The 22,899-nt window shown below is 38.2% G+C and overlaps 1 protein-coding gene across 1 annotated transcript; it reads right to left on the bottom strand.

Annotated features, from left to right (window-relative positions):
- Positions 1–1,704: 1,704 nt before the first annotated feature.
- Positions 1,705–22,889, bottom strand: MRPL32 (mitochondrial ribosomal protein L32). The gene is made up of 3 exons (XM_028525625.2): positions 22,704–22,889; positions 20,284–20,465; positions 1,705–2,246 (listed from the first exon to the last, which is right to left on the bottom strand). Exons 1-3 carry the CDS (start codon positions 22,828–22,830, stop codon positions 1,992–1,994), a joined length of 564 nt encoding a protein of 187 aa, XP_028381426.1. The 5' UTR covers positions 22,831–22,889; the 3' UTR covers positions 1,705–1,991.
- Between the last annotated feature and the right edge of the window lie 10 nt (positions 22,890–22,899).

Raw genomic sequence — 22,899 nt, 5'->3', positions numbered from 1 at the left:
TCAAACGTGCCTAGTGTCTCAACATCTTGATATTGTAGGAATTAAGATCAAGTTCACTTCTGATGTTCAGAATGTATACATATCAGTGGTATAAATGACTTAATTCAAACTTGATGCTTTTTCATCTGACAATAAAACCTGGAGGTATCAAATGATAAAAAGTATTAATTATAAAAATAACTTTGAGGGGACAGCCTCTTCAAAGAAAGTGCTAAGAGCGCTAAGTATTCCCCTTTATGATAGCTTTCTGACATGAACTAGACATCTGGTTTTGCTATTTGGGGACACACTTTATAACATTTATCTGTCCATGAATAGCAAACAAAAGTTTTATTCTTATTAGTTGTATTCTCTGCCTGCACATTCTCATTAAGTCTACCTACATATGCAGCCTACGGCTATTCAAAATACAAAGGTGGCAAATGTAGGTGTATATTTTGCAACCAGGTACAGTCACCTGAGACGCTGAGTAGGCAGTGAAACAGATTCAGGTATGTACCTGGTTAGAATAGCTTTCTTGAATTGTTTTTTACCTCGAGTATACTATCTACCTTAAATGCAACACAACATTTTTAAGGCTTGTCAGAGACTAAGAGACTAAGAAACAATTATTCATTTTTAAGGCTTGTCAGAGAATAAGAAATAATTATATGCAGAGTAGTGCCTTAGTAAATAAGTCTATTCAAATAATTCCTCCAGGAACTCAATTTTAATGCTCAGATCAATCCAAGCCTTAAAAGAGTTATATACTGAGATTCTAATACTTTGTTAGTTTTAAGAATTTGCTTAGACAGAATTGCATTTCAACATATTATTGGACTTACCGTACCTTATGAAACTGGTCATTTAACTTCTAGGAATAATATGGATTACCCCTTCACATAATCCTTATTATAAAGTACCTTGGGAGAATGGTCTGTTAGGCCCGAGTACCAAAACAGAGGTGCACTTTTGGATTGTGTCTTACCTTGTAGAAAACTTATTCATGTAAATACTTTCCAAAGAAAAGAAAGTTCAATGTTGAATTTGCTGTCCAATTATAATAGTTATTCAGGCTATTGTAGTACGCATTGTTTTAAATATGTCTCTGGACTTGATCTTGTCCCCTGATTTTCCATTCAAACATAATACCTTACTTATCTCTGTGTGTTTTAATAAGCTACCTTTTATTTATTTTTGAATAAGACAGGAAACAAAATATCAAACCTTGGGCTCAGGGTAGAAATAGGGCGAGACAAATATTAAATCATTTGCTTTAAGTTAAAAAGGCCATTGCTATAAAGAGACAAAAAATGATAAAACAAAATAAACTAAAAGGAAAATGCAAAGGCAACATCCTTGGCACATTTTCTGTGCACTACTGAATTCACTCACATCTCCTTTAAAAGTCTCTCTCCCAAAGCAATAAATTATAAATCTCAAGAGCTGTTTAATGAATTTCAAATGTCATTCTGACTTAATGTAAAATGTCAATATTTTTATCTGAGTAAGTTAACATAATATGTCTCATATAAGCTCCAAAGGCAATTTTAATTTAAAATTAAAAACTCAAACCTTTTCTTTCTGCTAGAATTGCAAACTTAAAAAGTACCCACAATTAAAATAATAACCTATTTCTAGATGTTACTTAAAAGTCTATGTGTAAGTATTCTGTTGTAAGAAAAACCACAGGCAAACAAACAAAACCAGGGCCAAACACATATCTCTTGGTATGAATTTTAAATTATTTTATTGCTTTGTCCTGGAAATTTAATGTATACTTAAAATCTTATAATAAAAACAGACATGTAAATCCACTGAACTTCTGCATAAACATTTTCAGATTTTATTCCTATCTTCAAATTATCCACATAAAACTAACTGCTTACGAAGAACGTTTTAAGTCACACTGATAATTTTAAAATAGGCATAAAATGCTGAAAACAAAGAATCTTCCTTTTATCCAAAAGAAATGTTTTATGTTAAGTTATACTGTTTAAACATCTCTGGCGTCAATTCTGAGTGAACCAGGATGGTCGCTTCCTGTCTCGTTCAATGATCCTCTTGCCCTGATCTTGTTCAGATGGTGTCTCTCCTGTGTACAGCACCATGGATTCTATGGTAGGAGCCTTAAAAGGGCCCCCTTCTTGTTTCCCTATCTGTCTTCTTATTTCTGCAGTCTCTTTGCACACCGTCTCATAGCAACAGCCACAAAGGACATGTTTCTGTTTCAGGCGACCACATTCAGGACAAACATCTATGTTGTTCTATGAAAAAAACAAACAAACAAAAAGCATTGTAAGAAGAGGCAAAATAATGAACAAATAATTACGAACAAGAGTGATACTTATATTTGAATATTCTTAGAGTATTCATGCTGCACAAGAGGTCATAAACCATCTAGTCTAACCTCATTTTAATAGGAAAACAGGATAAACAACACTGAGTTTGAATTAGTAGAAAAACTGGGACTAGAACTCAGGTCTAGTCTTTGAACTACCCTACACTGCAGTCACATTATGTAAAATGCTACTCTATTTCCCTATCTTCCAATACAAAGCATCTAATAAAAAGGAATTCACTTTTCTTTTCAATCTGTCTTGAGAAAAAGACAAACACATTACAAGCTGGCTTCTGATTCATCACAGTGAAACTCAAATTCTTATATGAAGTATAGTTGATAGATGGTGTACTTTTTAAAATAAATGAACACTGAGCATTCATTAATGTAAAGTTTCCCTCTTATAACTTAAAGGTATTTTAGTAGTTTTTGTACTGTCTATTCAAGTTTAATGAGACAATTGCAACTTCAAAGAAGACTTTTTGATGTGTTTAAAAGTAGGTTTGAAATGTGAAAATATGGGAGGGACATCAGCAGCATGGCAGCACGAGGACTGCTAGGTCTCTTCCCTTTACATTTCAACAAAATTGACAGCAATAATGCAAAAGAGGATTCCCTGCTCAACACAGAAATACATCTGAGAGATCCATACATTGAAACACCTGAAGGTGGGTATGTAACAGGAAACGGGGGAAGAGGGAAAAAGGAAGGCCAAGCACAGGTACCAAAGATCCAGTCCAGCGCTTACTATGGCCCTAGAAGACTCAGTAGCAGGGCAAGTGTTGGGTTACAGCACAGATAATCTGAGCTCTAAAGAACAGAACACAATCAATATTCCTCCTGAGTAACCAGCACACACTACAGCTAGCTATACCTTGTAAAGGGGACAGAGACAAAATACAAAAGGGTGTAAGCTGTGGTCCACCAGTGGCTATTACCAGGCAGAAAACAAAAGCACAGATGCACAGTTATCTCCCCTCACCCACCCAGAGCTAACAGTGGCAGCCGTAGATGCTGTAGCAGTGGAGGTGTTGGGTTACAGTAAATGCTCTCTCTGCACCCGGAGGACTAGAGGGACAGAAAGATCTCTCTAAAGGGCAGGAGCATACTGTGATATAACCCAGTGACAATGGCAGAGATGTAGCAACTGAGTTCTGGCAGATACCATTACTAGGATGACAGCAAAGCCACAAATGCAAGAACTGACTATTCCCTACCCACCAACACAACTGCCACCCATTGCAGTGGAGTCTGGTGGAGGCCTCAGACAGTACAGCACTGCTAGAAGTATCTACTTGCAGGGGGCAGCATGTAGATGTCACAGGCTCAGAGAACCACTACTCACCGTAATTCTCAATAGGGATGGTGCCCAGACTAAGGATGCCCACCTCCCCAAGGAATATATGTCATATTACACAGGGAAGGTAACACTGCCCCCAAGAATATCCCAGAAGCCCCAGTAATTCAGGTAAGATCTCAGAAGCCCCAGCAGCCTCTGTCACTGGGTTGAATTACAGTGTGTGCTGGTTGCTCAGGGAGAAATATTTCTGCCCTTCCAGTCCTCAGGGCTGTGAAGAGTGTGCTGGTATCAACATTTCCACTGCTACAGAGTCTGCTGGGGGCTGATATGAAGTCTGGGAGGCTGAGGGTAAACAGCAACTGTAGCTTATGCTTCAGCAATACCTACTCAAAAGAAAAGGCCTCTATTTATCAATGTACTAAACAGTGAGGGGTCAAATATTTTTTTTTTAAAAGCATACTTTATTCCCCCAAGTTCTAGGGATAGAAATAATCAGATACAATGAATAACCGAAGTAACAAGGTAGCTTAAAATAAAAAACCTCCAGAAATGACAAAGATGAAAGTTTAAAAAAAGAAAAAGGAAAACTCAACAATATATGAAAACTGAGTTTAATGAACTCAGAAATACAATAAATGAACAAAAGGAGTAATTTATCAAAGAGATTAAAAGTATAAAAAAATAGCTGAACAGAAATTCTGGAGATGAAAAATAAACTGGCAATCCAAGGAATAGAGCTGACCATGTATAGAAAAGAACTAGTGATGTTAAAGATAGAAATCTAGAAATTAGATGAAAGAACAGAGAGATTTGAGATTAAATATGAAATGGGCCCTGGCCAGTGTGGCTCAGCTTGTTGGAGTGCTGTCTTGTCAACTGAACATCATGGTTTGACTCCTGGTCAAGGCACATGCCTACGTTGTGGTTCAGTCGCAGGTTGGGGCGAATGTGAGAGGCAATGGACGGCTGTTTCTCTCACTTTAATATTTCTCTCTGTCTCTACCTCCCTTCCTCTCTCTCTACAATCAGTGTGCGTGTCTTTGCATGGAAATAAAATAAATAAATTAATTCATAAAAAACGCAAGAAAGAACTATACGAGTGCTGGAAATCCAAGATCCTGGCAGAGTAGGTGGAAGCTGCCTTACCTCCTCCCAAGACCAAACTGCCATTTTAAATTAGAGAACAATAATCCTGAATAAACAAGTGAAGACTAGCTAAAGAGGTCTTATAACCAAAGATTTATAGAAGAAGCCACCTTAAGACTGGCAGGAAGAGTGGAGACACAAAAGGGCTGGCGTGCTCCCACAGGCGGTGGGGGAGGCTAAAGTTCAGGAGACGTATCTCACAAAAGACCTGGCTGAGAAAAGCAGCTGGGTTTCTGTCTGCCAGGGAGAAGCGGGGGTCTGTTAGACATAAGTACTCTCTTAAAAGGCCAATGACTAAAATATCAGCCACTCAGTCCATGCTCTGGTGGAGGGAGCGCCAAGCAAAATAGAGTTGTATAAGGCTATGGAGTTTGTGGCTCTGGGGAGGGAGCGTAAGGGACAGCTGCCAGGATCCCTGTGCTGAAATCATTCTTCCAAAGTGCAAACACCATTTTTCTTGGGTGGACTACCCTACTCCGACAGAATCACCCTGAAGGAAAACAATGACTTCACCCTCTGGACTGTCTCGTCACACACTGTGGAACTTTCACCCTACTAAGGGGTACACCCAGAGACTCTTTCATGACAGATTAACAGGAAGCTAGCAGGTGGAAGCAGGCAGAAGTGAACCTTGTTGGGGTGTCTTAAAACTTTTGCTGACCAGTCCCCAGGCCTTGCTTTGGTGCACAGTCAGTCCTTCCCGTGCGCACCCAGGCCCAGCAAAGGCACATACTGTGGCTTGCTTGTTGCTCCAAACAGGTTACCAAGAGCCAGCTGTCAAAGTCACAGGTGGTTAACTTACATTGCCCTACACCACAGTCTCTTCAAAAAGGCCGACAGCAAACACACCCAATGGCAAGCTTCAGAAAACACCACAGCAAGATCCAATAAGCTTCATAAGCCACATATCCAGAGATCTCAGCAGGCACCAAACCCTGCTGAGGCAAATTCTGATTCATGTGGTCAGCACCTGCACAGCAGCTCAAACACCATGGTTGGGGGGTGAGCCACATAGCCAGCCAGCCTAAGGTTGGATCACCTAAACGAACTGCCAATATCAATCAAGATGCAGTTATAACAGGAGGGACCACATAACCCACACAAGGGATATTCCTAGAGTACCTAGCACAGGTAAATAAGGAGACTGGATCACTGGGTCCCGTGGGACACCTATTATGTAAGGCCACCCCAACAAGAACGGGAGTCATAGCAGATCTAACACAAAGAAACAAACACAAAGAATCAACTAAACTGGGGAGAAAATGAAACATCCCAAATGAAAGAATAGAAGGAATTTACAAAAAAATTGCTAAATGATATGGAGGGAAGCAATTTATTAGTTATAGGGTTCAAAGTCATGGTTATAGTATTCTCAACAACATAAACAAGGACATAAAAAGATAAAAAAGGAACAATCAGAAATAAAGAATACAATACCTGAGAAGAAAAATACAGTGGAAATAAACAGTAGGTTGGATAAAGATGATGATGGAATCAGCAATTTGGAAGACAAGGTAGGAAAAACACCCAATCAAAGTGGTAAAATGAAAAAAAATTAAAACGGATGGTTTAAGGGACCCATGAGATAACATGAAGCATAACAACATCCACATCATAGGGATACAAGAAGGAGAGAGAGCTAGGGATCAAAAGCCAATTTGAAGAATGATGGAAAACTTCCCAAGCTAGTGAAGGAAAAAGACACACAAGCCAGAAGCTCAGAGAGTCCCAAATAAGATGGACCCAAAGGTTCCCATAATAAGACACATTATAATTACACTAGCATATGTTAAAAAAAACAAAAACAAAACACAACTGTAAAAGCCACAGGAGAAATAGTTACCTACAATGGAGCTCTCCCATAAGACTGTCAGCTGATTTCTCAACAGAAACATTTCAGGCCAGAGGGATTGGCATGAAATATTCAAAGTGATGAAAGGGAACAACCTACAACAAAGACTACTTTACCCAGCAAGGTTATCATTTAAAGTTGAAGGAGAAATAGACAGCTTCCCAGATAAGAAAAAGCCAAAGGAGTTTGTTACCATCAAACCAGTATTACAGAAATATTATAAGACCTGTTTCAAGAAGAAGGAGGAGGAGGGTAAACAAAACAAAGGAACATAGTTAACAGAATAAAATGGCAATAAATACGTAACTACAAAGAAACACTTTAAATGTAAATGCCTTAAATGCTCCAATTAAAAGATATGGGTTAATAAATGGATAAGAAACCAAGAGCCACATATATGATGTCTATTAAAAGACCCACCTCAGAATGAAAGATACACACAGCCAAAAATAAAAGGATAGAAAAAGGTGTCTCATGCAAATGGAATGAAATAAATGCTGGTGTAGCAATACTTATATCTGATAAACAGAGTAAAAAAAAAAAACTCGGTTATAGTAAGACGAAGCAAGACACCACAAATGGGAGCATTCCAAGAAGAAGATTAACCCATGTAAACATTTATGGAGACAACATAAGAGCACCTATGTATTGTGACTGCTCATGGTTGGACAGGTCCACTCTGGATTTGGGCAGATGGAAGAATATACGAGGAGCTCTAGGGATGTCTGACGTACTTTTATTCAAGGGTGGACGATCCATGCATGCTACAATCTGTAGGTCCCCCTGCTGGAAGCCCCTAACTCCCTTATATACTAAATATAGACAAAGCCAGCAGGATGCCAGGGTACACTGTATAACAAAGCGAGAGTCTGTGCATGTGAGCCCACTCAATGTTCTGGGAACTGTTTATAGGACCCAGTCTCAAGGCTATGAGAACACAGCCTATTTTTGCCTTCCAGACATCTGGGTGAAGGAGCTAGACTGCCTCTGTTTACCCTACAACCTAAATATACAAAGCAAACCCTGATCAACACAATGGGAGAAATCAAAAGTAATACAGTCACAGTAGGGGTTTTCAACACCCCAATGACATCAATAGATAGAATTTCCATATAGAAAATCAACAAGAAAATAGTGGCCTTCAAGAACACATTAGATCAGATGGATTTAATTGACATCTTCAGAGCACTTCACATCAAAGCAGCAGAATATACTTTATTTTCAAGTGTACACGGAACGTTTTCTGGGATAGGCCACATGTTAGAACATGAAACAACAAGTTTAGGAAGACTGAAATCATATCAAGCATCAATAAGTTTAGGAAGACTGAAATCATATCAAGCATCTTCTCTGACCATAATGCTATAAAACTGAAAATCAATCACAAGAAAACTGGAAAACACAAATAATGGAGGCTAAATAACATGTTATTAAACAATGAATGGGTTAACAATAAGATCAAGGAAGAAATCAAATGTGCTTTGAAACAAATAAAAATGTGAAACCAACAACCCCACACCTATGGGACAGACAGTAGCAATGCTACAAGAAAAATTCATACCATTACAGGCCTATTTCAAGAAACAAAAAAAGTAGCTGAAATAAGCAATCTGACTTTACACTGAAAAGAACTTGAAAAAGAATAAACAAAGCCCAAAATGAATAGAAGAAAGGAAAGGCTCAGAGCAGAAATAAATAAAAGCGGATCTAAAAATGCAATACAAAAGATCAATGAATCCACCCAGAACTGATTCTTGGGAAAGACAAACAAAATTGACAAACCTTTGACTAGACTCACAGAAAAAGAGAAGATCCAAATAAATCAGAAATGAAAGAGGAAAATAACTGACACCAAAGAAATAGAAAGGATCATGAGAAAATATTATGAACTAAATGCCAACCAACTGAACAATCTGGAAACAAATGGATAAATTCCTAGGAACATACAATCTTCCAAGACTGAATCAAAGAATTTGAATAGACAGATTACAACTAGTGAAATTGAAGCAGAACCAAAAGACTCACAACAAACAAAAGCCCTGAACCAGATGGCATCACATGAGACTTTTACCAACCATTTAGAGAAGAACTAACATTTATCTATCCTGTAACTATTCTAAAAAATTAAAGAGAGGGGAAGACTACTAAGCTCATTTTACGAGGCTAGAATTATCATAATTTTAAAACTGGAAAAGACACTACAAAGAAAGAAAATTATAAGCCAATATCACTGATGAACATAGATGCTAAAATCCTGAACAAAATATTAGCAAACTGGGTCCAACAGTACATTAAAAAGATCATACACCATGATCAATTACGACTTATTTTAAGGATGCAAAGCTGGTATATCTGCAGAACAATAAACATGATATACCACATAAACAAAATGAAGGATAAAAACTACATGATGCAGGGAAAGCGTTTAATAAAATCCAGCACCCATTTATGAGAAAAATTCTGGGCAAAGTGGAAACAGAGAAACATATCTCAACATAACAAAGGTTATACATGACAAACCAACAGCCAACATCTTACTGAACTGGTAAACACTACAAGCTCCTTAAGATCAGAAACAAGACAGGAATGATCCCTTTCACCATTCGTATTCAACATGGTACCGAAGTTATAGCCACAGCAATCAGACAAAAAATGAAAGGCATCCAAACGGAAAAGGAAGAAGAATAGCTGTCATTATTTGCAGATGACACAATACTGTATAAAGAGAACACTAATGATCCCAAAGTGAGATATCACCTCACACCTGTCAGAATGGCTATCAGGAGCAAATCAACAAACAAGTGTTGGTGTTGATTTATGGACCTTGGTCCAACACCTAGGGCTACAGTGACTTGTAGGGCAGCTGCCAAAGTGCTAGCCCTCCAGCGGTACCAACACCAGTATCAGCAGTTGTAACCCTCCCAAGGACCTCAGCCTTATAGCCAGGTATTAGTGATGCTAAAAGGGATAAAACACCTTATAGCATCAAAGGGGGGAATGTGACAGGAAAAGAAAACCCCCCATGAAACAGTTTCTATGCTCTGCAGCTTCTTTGCTAAGCAGTGCTCTCTGTAACACTTGCAAAAAGCTATTTTTAGGTAAGGAACCATCACCAAGGCAACGCCCGGTTATCTCAAGGCCAAAACTGACCTCAGCTGCTTGCTCTCAGCGGCTGGTTCCCCCTTCCTTTCTGCCCATGTAACTGGTATATAAAGAGGGCTCCAGTCCAGCCTTTTTGCTCGGAATTTGGGATTTAACCATCTGGGCCCCCGGGGAATAAAGTTTGTGCTTCGTTATCTCCCCACGTGTGAGTGAGTGATTTTCCGCAACACAAGCACTGTTGGTGGAAGTGCAGGTTGGTGCAGCCATTGTGGAAAGCAATATGGAACTACCTCAAAAAATTAAAAATAGAACTGCTTTATGACCCAGCAATTCCACGTCTGGGAACTGATCTGACAGAACTCAAAATATTAATTCAAAAGAATACGTGCACCCCTATGTTCACTGCAGTGTTATTTACAAATAGCCAAGATTTGGAAGCAGCCCAAGAGCCCACCAGTAAATGAGTGGAAAAAAGTGCTGTGGTACATTTACACAATAAAATACTACTTGGTTGTAAAAAAGGAGACTATCTTACCCCTTGCAACAGCATAAATGGACCTGAAGAACATTATGATAAGTGATACAAGCCATTCAGAGAAAGACAAGTATCATATCATTTCACTCATATGTGGAATCCAATGAACAAAATGAATTTATGAGCAAAACAGTGACAGACTCCTAGACAGAGAGTAGGCTGAACAGCTGTTGTCAGTGGGGAGGGTGGAAGGAATGAGCAAAAAAGAAATAAAAAGAGAGAAAATAGTGTTAGACATACATACCAGTGTGGCGATTTCCAAGGGGCAGTGGAGGAGGGTATAGGTCAGTTAAATGGTGACTATTTGACTTGACAATTGGTCACAGTACAATGGACAGATGATGTGATGTAGAGTTATACACTTGAAACCTGTGTAATTTTGTTAATCAGTGTCACCACAATAAATTCAATAATTTTTTAAAAGAGAACTCTGTAAGACCTAACTCCATCAGAAAGAGCTATATAAGAGAAGAGAGAGAGAAAGGGACAGAGAGCCTATTCAAACAAATAATGGACAAGAACTCCCCAAACCAATTAGACAAAAGAACTGGATCCTCAATTCAATAAGATAACAAAACACCTAATTATCAAAATCCAAAAAAGCCTTCTCCAAGGTACATTATATTAAAACTGTCAAAAGTTAATGATAAAGAAGTAATTCCAAAGGCAGGCAGGGAAAACAAAACTATGACCTACTAAAGGAATCTCATTAGGTTATGATTGAATATTTCAGAAGAAACCCTGTAAACTAGGAGAAAGTATAATCAATTACTCAAATAATGAGACATATCACCAACCAATAAAAGGCTTGTCCAGAAAGTATCCATGCATGTAACACAACAAATAGAGACATTTATTGAAGATACGCTATACAAGAAATGTTGTACATAGATGATGTTGCCTCTGTACCCTTCCAAGTAGGCACCTTGGGATGTCACACAGTTCTCCCAATCTCCATCAGCTGCCCCATGGCATCTTCCTGATTCTTGGCATGGTATGTTTCATGCCAAGATCCTGAATCTAAATCTTGGATATGGTACTTTTTGGAATCCCCAGATTAGCTTCTACTTCTCACACTGTCAGTCATTGATCTCTGTTGACTGCAGCCTGTATACGTTCAACATTCTCAGGTATTCTGCTTGTTGTAGGCCTTCCAGAATGTGGATCCATTTCAACAGACTCTCGACAATCTTTGAAGCATTGTACCACACTTTTATCTGTGCTGCACTCATTGCATCATCCCTGAAATGCTTCTAAATCATCCGAACAGTTTCCATGGAGGAATGTTCAAGCTTAATCCAAAATATTATGCAGATTCGTTGCTCTACTTGCTCAGTTAGTTTGAATGTGATAGTCAGACAGTACACATGCTCACTCGACAGTGTCTACCACCCCCATTGACTAGTACCATGAAGTTGTCATTGTTCATGCATATGCACTGCAGTCCGCTCTCCCTGGCTGCCAGGTCACATCGATGTCACTCAAATCATTCTCATTATATTAACAACAGCTGGACTTTTTCAAGACAGGCCTCAAATGTCCAGCAAAGTTATCCTTTAGATATGAAGGGGAAATAAAGGCTTTTCCAAAGAGATAGAAGCTGAGGGAATTTACCACAAGAACTGCACTATAGGAAATGTTGAAGTGTGTTCTTCTACTGAAGAGAAAAAGGATGTGAAACTGTTAGAAACATGTCTACCAGTAACAAGAAACAGGAAATGCCACCTTTGTTCAGAGAAAGTGTTTAAAACTTTAAGGGTTAAATACGGTAAAACATTTTTAAAAAGAAGAAAACAATAGCTACTGCAATTTGGAAATAAACTCAGCATAAAAAGGGATAATTTGTTACATCAAAAACATAAAAGGGTGACAGGGAAAGGACTGAACTTGCATAGGTGAATGAAGATGCAATCATAAGAAAGAGAACTACTGTATATGTGAAATTTTCTTTTATATAACCTAAGGTAACCAATCAAAAAAATCCAAAACTGAATATAACACACACAAAAAAGAGGAAACCCAGGACAAAATCACAGAATACCACCAAAGTAAAATAACAGACAGAAACACAATGGAAAAGAAACAATGAAGATACAGAGCTACCAGATAAAATAGCTATAGGAAAACCTCACATATCAATAATCACCATAAATGCAAATCACCTTAAATGGGTGAATTCATCAATTAAAAGGCATAGAGTAGTAGGTTGGATCAAAAAACAAAACCCAATTAAGTGCTGCATTCAGAAAACCCATCTCAGCCCTAGCTGGTATAGCTCAGTGGATTAAGTGCCAGCCTGCACACCAAAGGGTTGCTGGTTCAATTCCTAGTCACAGCACATGCCTGGGTGGCAGGCCAGGTCGCCAGTAGAGGGTGTGCGAGAGGCAACCGCGCACTGATGTTTCTCTTCCTTTCTTTCTCCCTCCCCTCCCCTCTCTCTAAAAATGAATAAATAAAATCTTAAAAGAAACAGTTATTTAAAAAACTCATTTCAAATGCAAGGAAGGAGAAGCAAGCATAAATTCAAAGTGAAGGGGTAGAAAATGATACATCATCAAGAAAATTACATCCAGTGAAAAGCTATGTCTTATTTATATTTGACAAAATAGATTTCAAACTAAAAAGGTAACAAGAGTCAAAGATACATATTTTATAATGATAAAGGGAATAAGAAGACATAACACATATTGATATATACACACCCAACCTGGGAGCACAAAATGGATAAAACAATTAGTAACAAAAGTAAAGGGAAAAACTAACAATTATAGTAGGAGATCTAAATACCCTACTGACAGCTATGGATAATCATCCAAACAGAAAATCAATAAGGAAATATCAACTTTAAATAACACAATGGACCAAATAGACATAATTGACATTTATAGAGCTTTTCATCCCAGAACACCAAACTATATATTCTTTTCCAGTGCATAGGAAACATTTGAAGGGATAGTCAATATGCTGAGACACAAAACTAGCTTCAACAAATTTAAGATTTAAATCAAACTGACCATATTCTCTGACCACAATGCTTTGAAGATTGAAATCAGTTGTAAAAAGAAAGAAGAAAATCCCCCCAAGTATATGAAAATTAAACAACATGCTATTAAACAATGGCTGGGGTAGCTCTCACTGGCTTGGCTCAGTGGGTTGGGCACTGTTCATCAAGTGGGAGGTCGCAAGTTAGATTCCTGGTCAGAACAAATGCTTGGGTTGTGGGCCAGGGTCCCCAGCTGGAAGTGTGCTAGAGGTAACTGATCAATGTTTCTCTAGCACATTGATGTTTCTCTCCCTCTCTTCCTCCCTTCCTTCCCCTCTATCTATAAATAAATAAATATAAAGTCTTTAAATAACTGGATCGAAGAAGAAATAAAAAGAGGTCAAAAGATATATACACAAATGAAAAAAAACAATAGAACACATCCAAATTTGGGGGATACAGCAAAAGTGGTAATAAGAGGAAAGTTTATAGCATTACAGGCCTACCTAAGAAACAAGAAAAATATCAAATGAACAGCCTAACATTTCACTTTAAAAAAGTATAAAAATACCAAATGAAGCTCAAAGTCCATACAAGAAAACGTTAAAAATCAGAACAGAACCAAATAGAGAACAAAAATGCAATAGAAAAAATTACTGCAACATAAAGCTGGTTATTTCAAATGATTAATAAACTAGGCAAACCTCGTGGCTTTACACAGAAAGGGAAAAAAAGAGAAAATACTCAAATAAAATCAGAAATGAAAGAGAAGTTATACAAGAAACCATAATTATACAAGAATTCCACAAAAGACTACATACCACCAAATCTGATTACCTAGAGGAAACAGACAAGTTATTAGAAATATATAACCTTCCTAGGCTGAATCATGAAGAATTGGAAAATCTGAATACCCTGGTCAAAAATAAGGAAATTGAAGCAGTCATCAATAAACCTGCCAAAAAGTAAAAGTCCCTGGACCAGATGGCTTCATTAGTGAAGACTACTAAATAGTCAAAGAGGATAGAAGATTTAATAGCTATCCTCTTTAAACTCTTCCAAAAAAACTGAAGCAGCAGCAATACTTCCTAATTTATTTTATTAGGCCAACATGACCCGATACCAAAACCTGTGAAGAGCAACACAAGAAAAGAAAATGACAGAGCACTATCTTTAATGAACAGAGATGCAAAAATCCAAAACAATATACAAGCAAATCAAATACACTACATTAAAAAGATCTACATTAAAAATCACTATCAGGTGGGGCATAACTATGGTTTAACACACACAAATAGATCCATGTAATATATTACATAAACAAAAAGGATAATAATCATATGATCCTATCAACAGATAAAGGAAAAGCATATGACAAGATATAACATTCACTTATGATTTAGGCACTCAATAAAACAGGTATAGAAAGTATCTCAACACAGTAAGTCCATATATGAGAAACCTTCAGCTAGTATCATAGTCTATGGGGAAAAACAAACATTTTCCTCTAAGATTAGGAACAAGACAAGAATGCCCACTCTTACCACTGTTATTTAACATAGTACTAGAAATCCTAGCCAGAGCATTTGGGCAAGAGAAAGAAATTAAAAGCATCCAACTTGGAAATGAAGAAGTAAAATTATCACTTTTTGCAGATGACATAATTATTTACATAAAATAACCATAGAGACTCCACCAAAAACCTATTAGAAACAATAAACAAATACAGTAAAGTGGCAGGATACAAAATTAATGTACGAAAATCCACTGCTTTCCTATATAGTGCTAACAATGAAATCTTGACTTCTGGTCAAGATGGAGGCACAGTTAAAGGTTCGCTTCCTTGTGAAACCACACAAAGAATTACAACACAGGTGGCAAAAACAAGGCCCATAGGCCAAATCTGGCCCTCCACCTTTTTATCCAGCTTGGCATGTTGTTTCTACCCAGCAGCAGTGCCAAGCTCCTTGCCCCTAGTTAAGAAGTGTTTACATTTATACAGTCCTAAAATAACATTCAACCCTTTTTGAAGGCAACCACAAGGCTGATGTGGCCCCTAGTGAAAATGAGTTTGACACCCTGAGTTACAACTAGACCTCAAACAAACACCCAGAACCACCAGAAAATTAAGAAAACTGTATGCAAGTCAGACAACCAAGGATTTAAATAAACCACATATATCCAGACAGGTAGGGAGGGCAGAAATGTGGAGAGTTGCAGAGACACAGTGTGGTACAGGAGAGCTGGCTACAGTGGAACGGGAGGTCCCATATTCATGTGTAGTGGACAAAAATAGGGAGGTATACCCTGGGAGTGAGCAATCCCAGACCCAGGCCAGACTACATAGCCCAGGGTTCCGGCGCCAGGAAGATAAATCCCTGTAACTCCTGGCTGGAAAAACCAGTGGAGGTTGGAGCAGCAGAAAAAACTCCACTTAAACTTAGAACAGAGACTTAGAACAGAGGCACACCCTGCTTGGAAAACCTCCAGAAGCCAGGCAGCAGCACTGTCCCCTCTCCCCACACAGCCACAAAGTGATGAAGTGGGATGCCCAGTTCTGGCGATTATCTACGGCTCCCACCACACAATTTACAATGGGCCACACTACTAAGACATGGAGTCAAAGCAGCTCTACCTAACATTCAGAAACAAACATAGGGAGGCTGCCAAATTGAGGAGACAAAAAAAGATTGTCCAAATGAAAGAAGAGAACAAAAGCCCAGAAAAAGAACTCAATGAAACGGAGATAGACAACCTATCAGATGCAGAGTTCAAAACATTAGTATCAAGATGCTGAAAGAACTTACTGAGAATAGCAGCAACATAAAAAAGACCCAAGAAGAAATGAAGGGTACACTAAGTGAAATACCCAGTGTCATATCCAGAAAAATCTACAGGGAACCAACAATGGAGGTGAGGAAGGATTCAAATCAACGAGTTGGAACATAAGGAAGAAATAAGCATTCAAACAGAATAGCAAGAAGAAAAAGGAATTTAAAAAATGAGGATAGTATGAGGAGCTTCTGGGACATCTCCAAAGGTACCAACATCTGAATCACAGGGATGCCAAAAGAGGAAGAGCAAGAAATTGAAAACTTATTTGAAAAAATAATGAAGAAAATATCCCTAATTTGGTGAAGGAAATAGACATAAAAATTCAGGAAGCATAGAGAGTCCCAAACAAGTTGGACCAAAGATTACCACACCAAGACACATCATAAATAAAATGCCAAAGGTTAAAGATGGTTTTTTTTAAAGGAGAGAGTTTCATCTGACTTTTTTTCTTTTTTAAATATTTATTTATTTTTAGATAGGGAAAGGGAGGGAAAAAGAGAGGGAAAGAAATGTCAATGTGTGGTTGCCTTTTACGCACCCCCTACTGGGGATCTCACTCACAACCCAGGCATATGCCCTGACCGGAAATCGAACTGGTGACCCTTTGGTATGCAGGCTGGCACTCCATTCACTGAGGCACACCAGCCAGGGCTAAAGATGCTTAAAAGCAGCAAGAGCAGAGCAGCAAGTTACCTACAAAGGAGTTCCCATAAGACTGTCAGCTGATTTCTCAAAAGAAACTTTGCAGGCTAGAAGGGACTGGAAAGAAGTATTTAAAGCGATGAAAAGCAAACAGCCTACAACCTAGATTATGCTATCCAGCAAAGCTATTATTTAGAATGGAAGGGCAGATAAAGTGATTTCCAGACAACATAAAGCTAAAGGAGTTCATCATCACCAAGCCATTATTACATGAAATGTTAAAGAGACTTACTGAAGACAAAGAAGATTAAAACTGAGAATGGTAGAATGGCAACAAATTCAAAACTATCAACAACTGAATCTGAAAAAACAAGCCAAGTAAACAGCCAGAACAGGAACATAATCACAAATATGGAGATCATTTGTAGGATATTAGCTGTGAGGGGGGGGGGGAATGGGGGATAAGGTACAGGGATTAAGCATAATTGGTAGGTACAAAATAGACAGGGGGGTATAAAGAATAGTATAGGAAAAGGAGAATCCAAAGAACATACATGCACTACCCATGGACATGAACTAAGGAGGGGATTGTTGGATGGGAGGTGGTTACCAGGTGGAGAGGGGGACAAAGAGGGAGAAACTGGGACAAGTGTAATAGTATAATCAATAAAATATATTTAAAAACCCAATGAAATCTCAGGAAAAATTCATTTGCAACTTCAACAAAAACACCTAGGAATAAACTTAACTAGAAGTGAAGATTCTATATACTGAAAACTGTAACACACAGGTGAAAGAAACTGAAAATGACACAAAGAAATGGAAAAATATTCCATGTCCATGGACTGGGATAATCAACAGTTAAGTGGCCATATCACCTAAAGCAATATACAGATTTAATGCAATCCCTATCAAAATCCGAATGGCCTTTTAAAATAAATAGAATTTTTTAAAAAATCATGAAATGTGTAGGAAACCATGAAAGATCCCAATAGCCAAAGTAATCCTGGAAGAAAAAGAAAAAAGCCAGAGATAATACACTCCCTGATTTCAAATTATACTACAAAGGTATAATAATCAAAACAGTTGGAAGAAAAACAAACACACAGATCAATGGAATAGAACTGAGTCCACCCGTATACATACATGAAACTAATTTTTGTCAAAGGAGTCACACACATACAATGGAGAAAAGAAAAGCCTCTTCAATAAATGGTGCGGGGAAATTGTAAAGTCATGTGTGAAAGAACAGAGTGCTATCTGACACCATACACAAAAATTCACTCAAAATAGATCAAAGACCTACACATAAGACCTGGCACAATAAAACACATAGAAGCAAGCATAGTTACTAAACTTACGGATGTTGGTCTCAGAGGGTTTTATAAATTTGACCCCAAAGACAAGAGAAGTAAAAGCAAAAATAAACGGACTGTATCAAACTAAAAAGCTGTGTACACCAAAAGAAACCACCAACAAAACAAAAAGGCAACCAACTGAATGGGAGAATATATTTGCAAACAGTACCTCCAATAAGAGGCTAATATTCAAAATATAAAAATAACTCATACACAGAACTCACCCAAAAAAACAAACTCATTCAAAACACACAATTAAAAAATGGGCAGAGGACCTGAACAGACACTTCTCCCAATGGGACATACAAATGGTCAACAGATTTTAAAAAATATGCTCAACTTTACTAGTAATAAGAGAAAAACAAGTCAATGAGATAGCACCTAACACCTGTTAGGATGGCTATTACTGACAAGACAGGAAATAACAAATATTAGAGAGGATGGGGAGAAAACAGAACCTTCCTGCACTGCTAGTGGAAATGTACATTGGTACAACCACTATGGAAAACAGTACAGAGGTTCCTCAAAAAAGTAAGAATTGAGCTATACCATATGACCCAGGCATTCCCTCCTTTGGATTATCAACCCCAAAATTTTGAAAAGACTTATTTGCAAACATGTATATAGATCCCTATGTTTATTACAGCATGAGTCACAGTGACCAAAATATGAAAACAAGTGCCCTTTGATGGATGATTGGAAAAGAAAATGTGGACCATATATATTACTACTCAGCTATAAGAAAAAATGAAATATTGCCATGCGAATCTTGAAAACATCATACTATGGGAAACAAGTCAGCAGGAAAAAGAATCATATGACTTCACTCATATGTGAGATATAAAACAGAAAGCAAGAAACAAAACAACTCATTGACCCAGACAATATGATGACTATCAGAGGGTAATGGGGTAGAAAAAGTAGAAAAGAATAAAGGAAGCCAAATTCATGATGATGGAAGGAGACTTGATTTGGGGTGGTGAAAACACATTGCAATATACAGATTATGGTTACAGAATTGTACCGTTGAAAGTTATCAGCTAATGCCACTCCAATGAATTTAATAATTAAACCATGCACCCAGGACAATATACTATATGCAGCAGAAAACAGTTCAATGAAGACAATGAATGCACAGGATAAGAGCTATTCTTTTTCCCTCAGAATAAACACATAGTCAGGAATACATAATGGACTGGAGCAAGGTCTTATTCCTAAAAAATTAAATTTTATCACCCAATTGTATGAATTAGTGTTCTTTTAATTAATGAAGTATTTTTTAGATCCAGATTTTAAGTCTAGTCCCAACTTTAACTCAGTAATACATCTTGGCCTAATTAAGTTCTAAGGATTTGGTTTAATAATCAACATAGAAGCTTAATAGTAAGTTCTCTGTTCTGGAGTTTCATATGCACTGTGCTGATGCTGTGGAATTCCAGTAATTTAAACATGGCCATTAAAGTAATAAATTAACAGATCAAAGTTAATAAACAACTATATTTTTTGCTTATTAGATAAATGAAAGGTGTATCTATGTATTCAATGAAGAGAGCAGAGATCTGGAGTTGTCTGATAGAACACACAACAATTTTCAAGAGAAGAATTTGAGCTAAAAAATTAGACTTCCAGAGCTCAAATCCTGGCTCCAGCACCTAACAGCTTGTGAACACAGGTTAATTCTTTTTGCCTCAGTTTCTTCACCCTAAGAATGGTCAGAGCAATATTTACTTTGGAGGGCTGTTGTTAGAATTTGATAATTCACATCTTGGATATATCACAGGCACTTAATAGATGTTAGCTATTTTTATTACTAATCTAAGGATTTCCCTTTGTAGCATTTTACAGGGCACAGGGAAGAATAAAATAAAAATGTGAAGGCCACTAAAACCCAAGATCCAATATAACTATTGCTTCTAACTTTAATTTGAGGTTCTGCCAGTTAAGGTGTTTACCCATACATGGGTTAAAAAGTCATTTATGCTCTTCCCAACCTGGTCCTCTGTGCAGACTTCAAACTCCCTCCTTGACACTGTTCCTACCAATTAGGCTATAGCACAGTAGACGTACAGAATACTGTATTTTACTTTTAGGCCAGAAGAAAGTAGACATATAAAAATCTGAGAATAATGTACTCATAGGTTATATGGATATACCAGAATATGCAGTGGTAGTCATGAGAAAAAGCAAATCCACAAAAATCAACACATTACCTTAACTTTAATAAGCTTCTGAGGATTTCTTCTCCTACACTGGTTAACTTCAATGCTGCGTCTGTTTTTGGGTGCTGCCATCCAAAAGATACTATCCAAAAGGCTGGAGATCTCCTTACTTCCATTAGTAGTATTTGCTGATTCTATAAATGTAGTTGAATCTTGGATAGCTAATGCTGGTCCTACAAAATAAAACATGGAGATTCAGAATCAGTTTTAGCTTCTAAATGACTATTTATAGGTATCATTCTCCTTAGTCAACAGTGATATAAAAACAGATATATTTACAGGTAATTTAGAATATTACATTCAATAGACATTTAACAGAAAATCTTAGCTATTAAATATACTAAAACTCATACATAAAGCAAATTTAAAGAACACAAATTGAAGTTTTTCTTAGAGGAACCTGCTGAAATAAATCAGTGAAATCCTACCGAGAGTTTCTCACCTTATGAAAAACAGAACTCTGGGGTTTAGTGGTAAACATACATACAAGTCTGAGGCACCTAATTTAAACAAAACAAAGCAATAAAAAAAAAGAAGAAGAAGAAAATCATTCAACTGTCCATATCCAGTTGGTGGGCAGTTACCTAATCACTTTACAAGTAAATCTAAACATGAGAGTCCCCAAATGCACCTCTAACCAACAGTAAGATAACTTGCCCACTGACCCTTTTTTATTATATTCAAACTTAGTTCCTTTGTCACACACTTGTAAGTTGGCAGGCCCTATTTAAGTCACTTAGTTCATAATATTTAACTTTGATTCCTGTCCTATAAGAAAAAAAACTAGCTCACCATTCTTTGTATGATAGTAATTTATGTAACCATCAACATTTCACTTTTGTTTTTCTAAATTGTTTATAAAATCAAACAGATTCCTTAACCCTCTCTTGGCTATTCCTCAGACTTGCAATATTTCTTCTGATTTTAGGAACTCTTACTATACAAAGCTCTGAAAACACTTAACTGGTACTCCCTTTCAGTATATCTAAACGTATTTTCTAAGCATAGCCCAGTGGTTAACAGCACAGGTTCTGGAAGGTGTGTTTAACCTAGGGACCTTTTCAGACTATTTCATCAGCTGAAAGGTGGGGATATCTAATGGGATTGTTCTGGAAATTATCCCAGTAAGTGTAGGTAGACTTTGGTATATAGTGAGTGGGCTCTCAGTTCAGACTGCCTAGGTATTATCATGTTTGGAACACCTTAGAAAAGGTGTAGAATGTAAATACCAAAGCAATGCCAATTTTAATATCTAAGAAGCTTCTCATTCAACTTAGTTTCTGGGGGAAAGACAGGTGAGACAGGATAACGAAGCTATGAAAATTCATTGGCAAATGGAATAGGGAAACTGAGAAAGATAGCCGAACAAAACGGCTAAGAGATTTACAGCCAGATGCAGTTGGTCACCAGGGCATAAGACCTGGCAGGACGCAAAACTGGGGGAAAAAAGAACCTCCTCCCCAGGATAAACTCCTCTCTGGAGATAACATATACGCCTCAGCTGTATTTCAGCTTCAGGACCAGAAGAGCAGCAAAACCACGTGGGCCACACCAGGACCAACTGCAAAGACTAAAGACCACAGCCACTGACCAATCAGGAGAGATCTGGACCCTAAAAGGACATGTCTGGAGAAGTGATAAATATTCTACTGAAACTCTACCTTTAGACCTCCCCTAAGATTCCCACCCACAAGAGATGAAAGCCTCAAGACAAAGGACCCAGCTCCCCTGTGCTCTCCCTGTGGGTAGAAGAGGGGAAGGTACTTCCTTTCCTCTCGCCCCACCCCCACTCTTCTCTCTTCCAAGCACCTGTCTTCCTAAACTCTAAAGCAACGGGCCTCCGGTAGCTTGTCCCAGGCTAGTCCCCTAAAGCCCCCTTTCTTCTGATCTTCCAGTGAATTAAGGTAGGCAAGCCAAAGCTCTCCTATTGCTTCCTCTATGCTAAGCCCTTCCCTGTGTCATTGCCCCCCCCCCACTCGTGTTGTGAAATCTTTCCTATATAAACACTACAGCTAGTGGCAGACCCACTCAGGTCCAGGTTCCTGTCCGGTAATAAGGGATCTGGATTCAACTGCACAGAGCTCAAATACCACAAAAGAAGATGAACTGCTCTAAGGTGTGGGGAGACTGGAAAGGAAGGATAAAAAAAAAAAATCCAGATGGTGGTGGCTGTAAATGCTGACCTAATGAGCTTGGGTGACTTTCTGTGTAGGAATGTGAGAGAGGACTATTTCCTTTATCGCGGAGAGGGAGCAGGAAGTCAGCTGTATCCTGTTCCCAAGTAAATGTCCTTGACAAGGTCTCCTAAGCAGGATCCGAAAGCGGGAAAAAGGCATAGTATGAATTGTGCCCACCACGCTGCCTGAGGTTCCCTGATCCACCCCTTCCCTATGCCGGTATTCTTTACGTACCCCACGGAGAGCTGGGAAGACCTGGCCTAGTGTCCAGAAATTTCCATTGCAGTAGCTCCCACCATTTCCGGAAGAGTCGCGCCATTGACCGATGAGGAACTATCAGAACCAACATGGCAGCCAACATCTTCCCGTCCCGACGCTCAGCCCTCTTCAGCTGATAAGCCCCGCCCCTACCCCCAGTACGCTCACAGAC

The sequence above is a fragment of the Phyllostomus discolor genome, chromosome 10 (genome assembly GCF_004126475.2).
Source record: "Phyllostomus discolor isolate MPI-MPIP mPhyDis1 chromosome 10, mPhyDis1.pri.v3, whole genome shotgun sequence".
In the NCBI taxonomy this organism is placed as follows: Eukaryota; Metazoa; Chordata; class Mammalia; order Chiroptera; family Phyllostomidae; genus Phyllostomus; species Phyllostomus discolor.
The sequence above is the reverse complement of the archived record's forward strand: the minus strand, read 5'-3'. Positions and strand labels throughout refer to the sequence as shown.